Source organism: Elephas maximus, chromosome 5 (assembly GCF_024166365.1).
Source record: "Elephas maximus indicus isolate mEleMax1 chromosome 5, mEleMax1 primary haplotype, whole genome shotgun sequence".
NCBI lineage: Eukaryota > Metazoa > Chordata > Mammalia > Proboscidea > Elephantidae > Elephas > Elephas maximus.
Genome location: NC_064823.1, coordinates 80058469 through 80070890, shown reverse-complemented (window position 1 = coordinate 80070890; position 12422 = coordinate 80058469). Strand labels below are relative to the sequence as shown.

General features: G+C 39.5%; 1 protein-coding gene across 2 annotated transcripts in view; it reads left to right on the top strand.

Moving 5' to 3' along the window:
• The window catches only part of SEPTIN11 (septin 11), a 131624-nt gene that overhangs the window by 104830 nt on the left and 14372 nt on the right, over positions 1–12422 (top strand). For both annotated transcript variants that reach the window (XM_049885970.1, XM_049885969.1), the window contains exons 8-9: positions 3539–3671; positions 9762–9949. In XM_049885970.1, coding sequence (XP_049741927.1) covers positions 3539–3671; positions 9762–9949 — 321 coding nt within the window. The remainder of the gene's footprint in view (positions 1–3538; positions 3672–9761; positions 9950–12422) is intronic.

Here is a 12422-nt window from a genome sequence, read left to right as displayed (position 1 = left end):
ACTACGCCACCAGGGTTTCCTGTGAGTAGATAATATAAAACCAGTTCCTTCTGAACAAGTTCTCAATGACTGGAAACATTAGTGAAGGGGTCTGGTGTCTCTAATTTACAACTCAATTGGCAGAGGTGCTTGGGGGAAGTGACTCTGGTGCTGCCATTGTTCTATGTTACTTGTAAGTAACTTACTGTAGTTATGACTCCTTGGGGTAAAGCTTTAAGATTTCTTCTTCTGTTGCTGATGGTCATTTCCAATGTTAGAGTTAATAAACTGGTTTATATCCTAGGATACAGTGATGGAATAAGAAGTAGCATTTGCTGAGCCCATTTTCTTGTTCTGGCCCATGCTGTAAAAACTGTAACCAGACTCATGACTAAGGGCAATGGCAGAGTTGCTTCTTAGAATTTCTCTAGGGCAGGGATTTTCCAACTTTAGAGGGCAACTTTCAGTATGAAATAACGTTGTACATCATGACCCAACATTTGCAAAATAATACCTACTCGAATTGTTCGCACTGTACTCTGGTATTTTCTATCCCGGTCTCTTCAACTTTTCTTTTTCTTTTAACATCATGGTTAAGACCCATGATTGGGTCATGATGCTTAGTTTGAAAATTTATCTCCAGAAACTGGAGCATAAGGTAGGCTGTGATTGGGACTCGATAAGGCAGCATTGTCTTGAGAGTTGTCTATCTTTTGGGTAGCATTACACAACGTATATCCCATGTGCGGGTTACTTAAAAAAAAGTTTCCATAGTCACACAAATTTGGGGAACTCTAAGTGAATTTTTTTTTTTTTTTTTAAGCCCTGGTAGCAAAGTGGTTAAGAGCTCAGGCAATTCAAAGCCACCAGCCACTCCTTGGAAACCCTGTGGGGCAGTTCTACTCTGTACTATAGGGTTGATATAAGTTGGAATCAACTCGATGGCACACAACACATACATACACAAGTTAATTAAAGTTATACAGGTTCTTTTACTGAAGGCCTTTTCAGAGAATTTAGGATAAATAGTGGTTAGCAAAGTATTTACACCAAATCAACTTGGTAGCATTGAAAAAGTACAGATTATTTTGCCGTAGCCTGACACCCTAAATCACATTTCTAGTATTTAGAAAAGTACAGTGATAGTTGCCCAGGTGATCCTGAGGTACCGCCAAGTTTGAGATCCACTGTGCACCGTGACCCTCCCTTGACTTTGGAACCCCTCTTTTGAAGGCTACCCTTGAAACTAATGATTCCTAGAACACATTTTGGGGAACATTTGTAGATAGTGTTTCTATAAAGGACATTCCACTGCTTGTTAGAAATCAGAGGAGACACATCCCTAATCTAAAGTCAATAAAAGCTGAGTTTCTCCCTGAATTTCATAGCAGGGGCAAATCATCCTCTACCTTTGGCAGTTCTGACACAAGTATAGTAACAGTTTATTTTAAGCTAACAAGCAAAATCAAGTTCATAAATTATGTTATAGCTCTGTTATCAACACATTTCTCTATCTCTGTGGCTATACATCTTAAGCTTCCAGTCCAAATATCACTACTATTAGCCAATGTGAATATTGGCCAAACTTGTTTTTGTCTCATGAGATGATGTGAAAGCTAAATATACCTCTGGAAACTCATGGTTGTTTATAAACAGATAGTAGTAACACTCTCAAGGGCAGGCAAGCTTACTTTAAATAAGCTACTAAGAGTGTTGGTTAGAGAAGCATAGACAGTCCGAATTAACACATTTTCTAATTGTTTAGTTTTTTATACTCAAACTCACTGCCATCGAGTCGATTCCGACTCATAGCGACCCTATAGGACAGAGTAGAACTGCCCCATAGAGTGTCCAAGGAACGCCTGGCGGATTCAAACTGTCGAGACTTTGGCTAGCAGCTGTAGCACTTAACTACTACACCACCAGGGTTTCCTGTCTACATGCAAGCAAGTGATCCGAATTCCCTTTATCCTTGAATGTACAGATGTGGATGCTATGGGGCCACTGTACGTGGTGCAGGAGTTACCCACAGTTGTTATCCAGTCTGTAGTTTATACTGTGAATGAATTTGGCTCACGTAAAACAGTGGATAATCCTGCTTATGCGTGTTACTTTAACAACTAGGAAAATTACAAGAGAGAAATAGAAATAACACCTTATAAAATACCAGCAGATGCTTATGTATGTTAAGTTGTATTTAAGAAAAAAAAAACCAGTTTTTTTTTTTTTTTTTACAGAAGGTGATTCCTCTGTAAAAATATTTCTGACTTAAGATAAATCTGAGTTATGGCATTCATTTTAAAATATTTAGCTGTAAATTCTATAGTCAGGAGGAGGAAGGGATTTTATATAAAAATGAAATCCTTCTCTTAGTTATCTAGTGCTGCTATAACAGAAATACCACAAGTGGATGGCTTCAACAAACAGATTTGTTCTCTCACAGTCTAGGAGGCTAGAAGTCCAAATTCAGGGCACCACCTCCAGAGGAAGGTTCTCTATCTCTGTCGACTCTGGGGGAAGGTCCTTGTCATTAATCTTTCCCTGGTCTAGGAGCTTCGCAGTACAGGAACACTGGGCCCAAAGGATGTGCTTTCTCCTGGCTATTGTTCCTTGGTGGTAGGAGGCCCCGTCTCCTGCTCACTTCTCTCTTTTATATCTCAAAAGAAATTGACTCAAAATACAGCCTAATCTTGTAGTTTGAGTCCTGCCTCATTAACATAACTGCCTCTAATCCTGCCTCATTAACATCATAGAGGTAGGATTTACAGCACATAGGATAATCACATCAGAGGACAAAATGGTGAACAGTCACACAATACTGGGAGTCATGGCCTAGCCAAGTTGACACACATCTTGGGGGGACACATTTTAATCCATAACAACTCTATCTACAATGGGTAGTATAACTCGTCTCTGTAGTTTATTCACTGAGTCTGTTTTCCAAATTAGAGACTGTAGGGAGATAAAGGGAGAGAGTAAAATTTATCAAGCACTGACTATTTGTCAAATGCTTTACTTACTTTTCTTCCATTTAATTCTGATAACAGTATCCTTAGAAGGTACATGTTATTGTATCTATGTATTATACATGAGGAAAATTGAGGCTTAGAGGGGTTGTGCCTTTCCCAAGATCAGTCAGTAAGTTGGTGTGGCCACAATTCAAACCCTGATCTATCTGACTCCAGTGCCTAGTTATTTTTTCCGTACAGCATGCCACCTCCATTTCTAAATTCTAGATCTGCCTTCACCATCTATCTTGTATACTGATCTGGAGGATGCTAGCTTGTCCAGCCCAGGTTCTCTATATATGAAGACACATAAACTAAAACTCGGCTAGTAAGAAATGTGCATTTGTTTATTGACTCAACTTTGGTTTTGATACACTTGTCTTTGTTATTGCTGCATAACCAAAAAGAAAATTATGCAATTTTTTTGATTGTTTTTGTGATTTAATATGGTATGCAGTAGTCATATCTCTTTTTGGGAATTAGATGTGGTAGAAATAGTTCTTCTTATGCAATTTCATGACGTGGTCCTTGGTTTTTGGGATTTTGAATAGTCTTCAGGAGACATACGAAGCAAAAAGGAATGAATTCCTTGGAGAACTTCAGAAGAAAGAAGAAGAAATGAGACAAATGTTTGTCATGAGAGTGAAGGAGAAAGAAGCTGAACTTAAAGAGGCAGAGAAAGAGGTAAGCTTTCTTTCCTTTTTCAAGAGAAAGAAACAGGGAGGTGCTTTACCAACACTTCACATTTTACAGTACTGCATGCTTTCAGCACTGCAGCATCTATATACATTATATCACTTGAGTGGCATACCAGCCCAGCAAGAAAAATGCGCCAGATATTTTTATCCTCATTTTACAGATAATAAAAATGAGAGTCATAAATGTCGAGTAGTTTATGTAGTGACATGCCTGGTATGCAAAGTCGTGAATAAAACTAAATCTTAGTTCTGCAGATATAATCAGAGGTCCAAGTTGGAAGGAATAAATAATCGTCTTTGTAACTCTATATTTTCTCAGTTTACAAGCCTCAAAATGTGAGGTTTGGGATCCTGGGACTATTAGCAGTCTACCAGCCAACTAAGTGAGCTAAACAGTGGAGGGGTCCGTAAGCATTTTCTGATGGATGGTGAATGGTGGATGCATAGCACTCATCTAATTGTATTGTGTTTGTGTGTGTGTATGTATGTATGTGAGAGATGTTTGCTTCTCCTGGTTTTAGATAATAAGTATCCCAGGTGCTTGATGCATAGCTCTATATATTGCCAAATGAAATCAAATCGTCATTCCACTTTAATTTATCTGTATAAAGACTACTGAAACTTAGAGAATATTTAAATAGCTAAGCACTCAAGGTGGTTTTGCTGCAAGGAAAGGAAAGTTAAGCCTTTTGTTGTTGTTGTTGTTTTAAGAACCAAGCGGATGCTGGCTAGATATTATAATTATCTCTTAAGACTTTTCTTCCCTCCTGCCTCCTTTACTCGCTCCCTCCCTCTTTTCCTTGTATTCTTTTGTATTTCTGTATCGTGATTTTCTTAAATTCAATTTGTCTAGGACCAGAAATTTTCTTAACACATCTTATTATTAAATAGCTTATTATTTCACCACTCATCTGTCGGTTTGTCCTACTATGGTGCCTTGTGTGTTGCTATGATGCTGGAAGCTCTACCACCAATATTTCAAATAGCAGCAGGGTCACCCATTGTGGACAGGTTTCAGCAGAGCTAACAGACTGGGAAGAAAGGCCTAGTGATTTACTTTTGAAAATTAGCCAGTGAAAACCCTGGGGATCACTGAAGGTAAACGATATCACTAAAATGTACACGAGAAAAAAGTACCTGTTGGTAATTACTATGGCATATATAATTTTGAAATAATGAAAACAAAAATATATGTACAAGTATATATGTATGTGTGTAGGCATATGTGTGTATAGGTATGTACATGTGTGTATATATGTGTGTGTATATAGGTGTATGCATATGTATATGCAGCTATGTGACGTACGCACGTGTATTTATATATATAATAAAGCCCACAGGGGCACAGTTACAGACACTTCTTAGACATAACTAAACACCTCACAGGAATGGTTTTCTCAGTTTGAAGGATTAGCATCATCCTCTTGTGGAACATCTTGGTCAATTGGCAGTTGTCTTATGGAACATCTTGGTCAATTGGCATGATAGAGTTTATAGAGTTATATTCTACATTCTAGTTTGGTGAGTAGTGTCTGGGGCTTTAAAAGCTTGCGAGCAGCCATCTAAGACAGAACTATTGATCTCTATTCATCTGGAGCAAAAGAGAAAGAAGGAAACCAAAAACTCAAAAGAGGAAACTCCTCTACCACTCATCTACAGGACAAATAGTCTACACGAACCACACCTTCATCTACCCTGAGACCAGAAGAACTACATGGTACCCAGCTACCACTACCAACCATTCTAATCAGGGCCACGATAGATGAACCCTGATAGAATGGGAGAAAAACGTGGAACAGAACCTCAAATTCAAAACAAAACAAAAACAGGCTTACTGGCCTGGTTGAGACTGGAGGACTTCCCAATACTATTCCCTTGAGATACTCTTCAGACCTTGAACCGAAACTAACTCTTGAGGTCACCTCGTAGCTAAATAATAGATTAATTATTGTTGTTGTTAGATGCCGTCGAGTCGATTCCGACTCATAGCGACCCTCTGCACGACAGAACGAAACACTGCCCAGTCCTGCGCCATCCTTACAATCGTTGTTATGCTTGAGCTCATTGTTGCAGCCACTGTGTCAATCCACCTTGTTGAGGGTCTCCCTCTTTTCTGCTGACCCTGTACTCTGCCAAGCATGGTGTCCTTCTCCAGAGACTGATCCCTCCTGACAACATGTCCAAAGTACGCAAGATGCAGTCTTGCCATCCTTGCCTCTAAGGAGCATTCTGGCCGCAATTCTTCCAAGACAGATTTGTCCGTTCTTTTGGCAGTCCGTGGTATATTCAATATTCTTCACCAACACCACAATTCAAAGATGTCAACTCTTCTTCAGTCTTCGTTATTCGTTGTCCAGCTTTCACATGCATATGATGTGACTGAAAATACCATGGCTTGGGTCAGGCGCACCTTAGTCTTCAGGGTGACATCCTTGCCCTTCAGCACTTTGAAGAGGTCATTTGCAGCAGATTTGCCCAATGCAATGCATCTTTTGATTTCTTGACTGCTGCTTCCATGGCTGTTGATTCTGGATCCGAGTAAAATGAAATCCTTGATAACTTCAATCTTTTCTCCATTTATCATGATGTTGCTCACTGGTCCAGTTGTGAGGATTTTTGTTTTCGTTATGTTGAGGTGTAATCCATACTGAAGGTTGTGGTCTTTGGTCTTCATTAGTAAGTGCTTCAAGTCCTCTTCACTTTCGGCAAGCAAGGTTGTGTCATCTGCATAACGCAGGTTGTTAATGAGTCTTCCTCCAATCCTGATGTCCCGTTCTTCTTCATGTAGTCTAGCTTCTTGTATTATTTGTTCAGCATACAGATTAAATAGGTATGGTGAAAGAATACAACCCTGACACACATCTCTCCTGACTTTAAACCAATCAGTATCCCCTTGGTCTGTCCGAACAACTGCCTCTTGATCTATGCAAAGGTTCCTCATGAGCACAATTAAGTGTTCTGGAATTCCCATTCTTCGCAATGTTATCCATAGTTTGTTATGATCCACACAGTCGAATGCCTTTGCATAGTCAATAAAACACAGGTAAACATCCTTCTGGTATTCTTTGCTTCCAGCCAGGATCCATATGACATCAGCAATGATAACCCTGGTTCCATGTCCTTTTCTGAAACCAGCCTAAATTTCTGGCAGTTCCCTGTTGATATACTGCTGCAGCTGTTTTTTAATGATCTTCAGCAAAATTTTACTTGAGTGTGATATTAATGATATTGTTCTATAATTTCCACATTCGGTTGGATCACCTTTCTTGGGAATAGGTATAAATATGGATCTCTTCCAGTCAGTTGGCCAGGAAGCTGTCTTCCACATTTCTTGGCATAGACGAGTGAGTACCTCCAGCGATGCATCTGTTTGTTGAAACATCTCAAGTGATATTCCATTAATTCCTGGAGCCTTGTTTTTTGCCAATGCCTTCAGGGCAGCTTGGACTTCTTCCTTTAGTACCATCGGTTCCTGATCATATGCCACCTCTTGAAATGGTTGAATATCGACTAATTCTTTTTGGTATAATAACTCTGTGTATTCCTTCCACCTTCTTTTGATGCTTCCTGCGTCGTTTAATATTTTCCCCATGGAATCCTTCACTATTGCAACTCGAGGCTTGAATTTTTTCTTCAGTTCTTTCAGCTTGAGAAACGCCGAGCGTGTTCCTTCCCTTTTGGTTTTCGATCTCCAGCTCTTTGCACATGTCATTATAATACTTTGTCTTCTCGAGAGACCCTTTGAAATCTTCTGTTCAGTTCTTTTACTTCATTAATTCTTCCTTTTGCTTTAGCTGCTTAACGCTCAAGAGCAAGTTTCAGAGTCTCCTCTGACATCCATCTTGGTCCTTTCTTTCCTGTCTTTTCAGTGACCTCTTGCTTTCTTCATGGATGATGTCCTTGATGTCATTCCACAACTCATCTGGTCTTTGGTCACTAGTGTTCAGTGCGTCAAATCTATTCTTCAGATGGTCTCTAAATTCAGGTGGGATATACTCAAGGTCATATTTTGGCTTTCGTGGACTTGCTCTGATTTTCTTCACTTTCAGCTTGAACTTGCATATGAGCAATTGATGGTCTTTTCTGCAGCCGGACCCTGGCCTCGTTCTGACTGATAATATTGAGCTTTTCCATTGTCTCTTTCCACAGATGTAGTCAATTTGATTTCTGTGTGTTCCATCTGGCGAGGTCCATGTGTATCGTCGCTGTTTATGTTGGTGAAAGAAGGTATTTGCAGTGAAGAAGTCGTTGGTCTTGCAAAATTCTATCATTCGATCTCCGGCATTGTTTCTATCACCAAGGCCATATTTTCCAACTACTGATCCTTCTTCTTTGTTTCCAACTTTCGCATTCCAATCACCAGTAATTATCAATGCATCTTGATTGCATGTTCGATCAATTTCAGACTGCAGCAGCTGATACAAATCTTCTATTTCTTCATCTTTGGCCCTCGTGGTTGGTGTGTAAATTTGAATAACAGTCGTATTAACTGGTCTTCCTTGTAGGCGTATGGATATTATCCTATCACTGACAACATTGTACTTCAGGATAGATCTTGAAATGTTCTTTTTGACGATGAATGCAACACCATTCCTCTTCAAGTTGTCATTCCCAGCATAGTAGACAATATGATTGTCCGATTCAAAATGGCCAATACCAGTCCATTTCAGCTCACTAATCCCTAAGCTATCGATGTTTATGCGTTCCATTTCATTTTTGACGATTTCCAATTTTCCTAGATTCATACATTCCAGGCTCCGATTATTAATGGATGTCTGCAGCTGTTGCTTCTCATTTTGAGTTGTGCCACATCAGCAAATGAAGGTCCTGAAAGCTTTACTCCATCCACATCATTAAGGTCGACTCTACTTTGAGGAGGCAGCTCTTCCCCAGTCATCTTTTGAGTGCCTTCCAACCTGGGAGGCTCATCTTCCAGCACTGTATCAGACAATGTTCCGCTGCTATTCATAAGATTTTCACTGGCTAATGCTTTTCAGAAGTAGACTGCTGGGTCCTTCTTCCTAGTCTGTCTTAGTCTGGAATCTCAGCTAAAACCTGTCCTCCATGCGTGACCTTTCTGGTATCTGAATACCAGTGGCATAGCTTGCAGCATCACAGCAACACACAAGCACCCACAGTACAACAAAATGACAGACATGTGCGGGAATAGATTAATTAGCTTACAAAATAATGAATATCACCTGTAAGTACTGTGCTACTTTAAAAAATCACCCATATGAGACAGTTAACAATTACTTTAAAACAAAGATGAGAATGTGAAGAGGCAGGGAAACTAGATTGATGGAAAAAGAGCAACCAGAATGGAAATATTGAGAATGTTCACACATTGTGAAGAATGTAACCAATGTTACTGAACCGCTTGTTGAATGGGATCCTAAACTGCTGTGTGAACCTTCACTGAAAACACAATAAAATATTATTTGAAAAAAAACAAAAACCCCTATGTATCACGACAGACATTGTTCAATGTAGCGCTGGAAGATGAGCTCCCTAGGTTGGAAGGCACTCAGAATACACAGTGGCTGCAACAGTGGACTCGGTCATGAAGATAGTACAGGACTGGGCAGCATTTAATTTTGTTGCACATGAAGTCACCATGAATTGGAGCTGACTCAGTGGTAACTAACAGCAACAATATGTATATATGAGTGTAGTTATTGTATATGTTTCTAAGTAAATGTATATTATGCATTTCAAAACAAGACCCAAAGTAAAGAGCTACTCTTACCACTAAGGTGAATTCCTTGGTAGGATTAAGAATAATTTTTATTTTCTTATTTATGCTTTTAACAATGAATATGTAGTTTATTATCAGAAAATGTATGCAAGGAATGTCTCAGACCCAAAGAACCCAAATCTCAAAGGAGTCCAGGGCCCCAAGGGATGTTCTTAAGCATCTTAGCCTAGCTCCTCCAGTAAGCCACCCAAACAGCATTTCACACCTGTAATCAAGGCCAGTACAGCAGTGTGGTGCATTTTTTTTTTAACAGATCCAAATAATATTACAAAATGTTCATTTCCTTTACCAAGCTCGTCCTCCTCTTTTTCTCTCCAGCTTCACGAGAAGTTTGACCTCCTAAAGCGGACACACCAAGAAGAGAAGAAGAAAGTGGAAGACAAGAAGAAGGAGCTCGAGGAGGAGGTGAATAATTTCCAGAAGAAGAAAGCAGCAGCTCAGTTACTACAGTCCCAGGCACAGCAATCTGGGGCCCAGCAAACCAAGAAAGACAAGGATAAGAAAAAGTAAGCAGGTGTCACCCCCATGTACTGGGGACCCTAACAATTTATTCCTCCTGCATGTCTCTACTTTTCCCATTTACGGACTGGAAACTGGTTTATTACCAGAAAGATAAAAGCAAGTATTTTCTCTACAGTGCAGGGAAGATGATAAATATTTTAAAAATATTTTTAAAGGGTACACAAACATTAATTTATGAAACTTGACCACACTGATGAAGCAATCAGGACTGGTGTAACTTTTCTCTGCAGTAGCACCTCCTACACCAACATTAGGATTCTCTGAAAACAAAACAAAACAAAAACAGGTTTATTTTTCTTTAGTTCCCTCTGAAGACAATGCTCATGACTTTCTTGATAAAGAACATCCTAAAACTGTGACTGTTAAAATTATTTTCCTATTCTGTGTTGTAATGCTTGATAAGTTAGTCATTCAAAGTCTTGTTCCCAAAGGGAAATATTTGGAAGAGCAGCTAGTGGCCACTATTTTTCTTCTAAATTCAGCAAGATGATGGATTTGTTTTATTGTCAAAATGAGATCAAAATGCCTATCCAGTTAAGACACCCCCACCAAAACTCCAGCCACACACCTGCACACAAACCGTTTTTCATCATGGCCTTGATTTAATGTGCCTAAGGGCGAGATTCTGCCCGTGAGTATGATACTCCAATAGCAGCTGCCCAAATCTAGTGGGAGATTTGGGCCTTCCATGAAATTCTCCCGTGATCTGTGGCTCTGCATCAAATCACCTTAAAGACTAAAGAGTGCAGTTTTATGACACTTAGCTGTTGGTGTGAAAGTAAACGCAACGATCAGTAGAGTACAGTTGAGAAGAGTCTTTGTAGTGGCCTGAGGGCAAATCCGCATATGCTGCCCTGCTTTGTCTGCTTACACTGGGTGCTCTCAGGGCAGTGATAATCTTTCCAGGATCCTTGTTCTTCATCCTTAGATGCTAAAGTTCTAGAGGAACAGCTGGCAACTAAGTAAACAGCAAAAATGCGGGTACTCAAGCAGGCAAAAAATTACATTCTTAAAAATAAAATACATAGGATTGAGTCTCGAGACAATAATTGAGACCTTTCATAAGGACAAGTGCTGCTCACTTAGTCTTGGAGTAAGTAGGCTCACCCCTAAGGAATCTCATTGTCTGTGGTAAATATCAAAATGCACTGCTCAAATGACACACTAAGAGAGCTTTAACTCCTGCTTTACACACTTTGACTTTCCAAGCTCTGAGACAGCAGAAAGGGTGTCAAGAGAGCGAGGGAGCAGGCAGATTTTCTAAGCAATAATGGAAGTAGTTGGTGTAGGTGAGGTGTGATTGTAATGGGGATACAGACACAAGTGACCAGAGGAGTCCAAGGTCCAAAATTTAATTCTGCTGGATTAATTCTAAGAGTAACAATTGGCTAGACTGTAATCCAGTTCAGGAAGGCACTTGGTAGCTATGAGTGTTTAGAAGGTGTTGGACACTAAAGGTGAGATTCTGCCTGCAGAGGTTCAGAGATAACAGTGAGGACAAAATGAAAGTCCATTTCTAAAAACTGCCGTTTGGCATTGTACTGTTGTTGATCTAAACTAACCCAAGATAAAAATATGTGTGTGTGTGTGTGAGAGAGAGAGAGCATGTGCAAGCATCTATGGGCACATATGAGTGAAATAGAGAAAAAGCTGCTGACTCACAGCTTAGGAAATCCAAAGTCAAGTTTTTCTTACCCTGAAGCACTAAAACGTGTAAACGTACACGTTTTAAGATTTACAATGTTTATAAAAGACCAACAATGTTAAAAGAATAGTTCATGTATACTGGATGTGCCTTTAAGCAATAAAAATTCCAAGAGCTGATAAGTATTGTGCCTCCATTAGGAAAAGAAAAAAAAAAGTACCTAGTAACAAACTTTCCAGTGTAGGGAAATTTCTCCTTGCCCTTTTGAACATTTTAGATTATTTTCTTCCCATCCTTGGGCCTTACCTTTTAAAGTTTACGTGACATATGTGTGAATTCTATTTTAGCCTTATTTATGTATTCTCATTTATAATTAATGTAATTAAACTTAATTTGGTTCAAAACAGGCAGCAGGCTTTGTACCTGACAATGGCATGTCTTTCTTTTTAAATGTAATTTCTTTTGTGTTGTTAACCTTTTCCCGCACTTTTCCATTTGTACAGTAAAAGCAATTGTCAGTTGGAGGCCTGAGGTGTAAAAGTAAAGTAAAATCACACCTCTTCCTGCCAGGGCCAGTTGGAGAGTTTTGGTTAGAGAGGATCACAGAAAGACAGTAACCAGGGTAACTTAACAGGAAGACTATCCTTGTAGCTAAGCTAGAGGAAATGCTGGAGTCACCACCTGTGCCACTCAGGAGGTGGTTTTGTTCTAGGTAGAAAGGGAAAAAAAAAAGAGAGAGAGCGAGAGATTCGTATTTATTTACCTGCTGTGCCTCTACCTCAGAGCTTAACTTAGTTATGCTGATAGTCTTA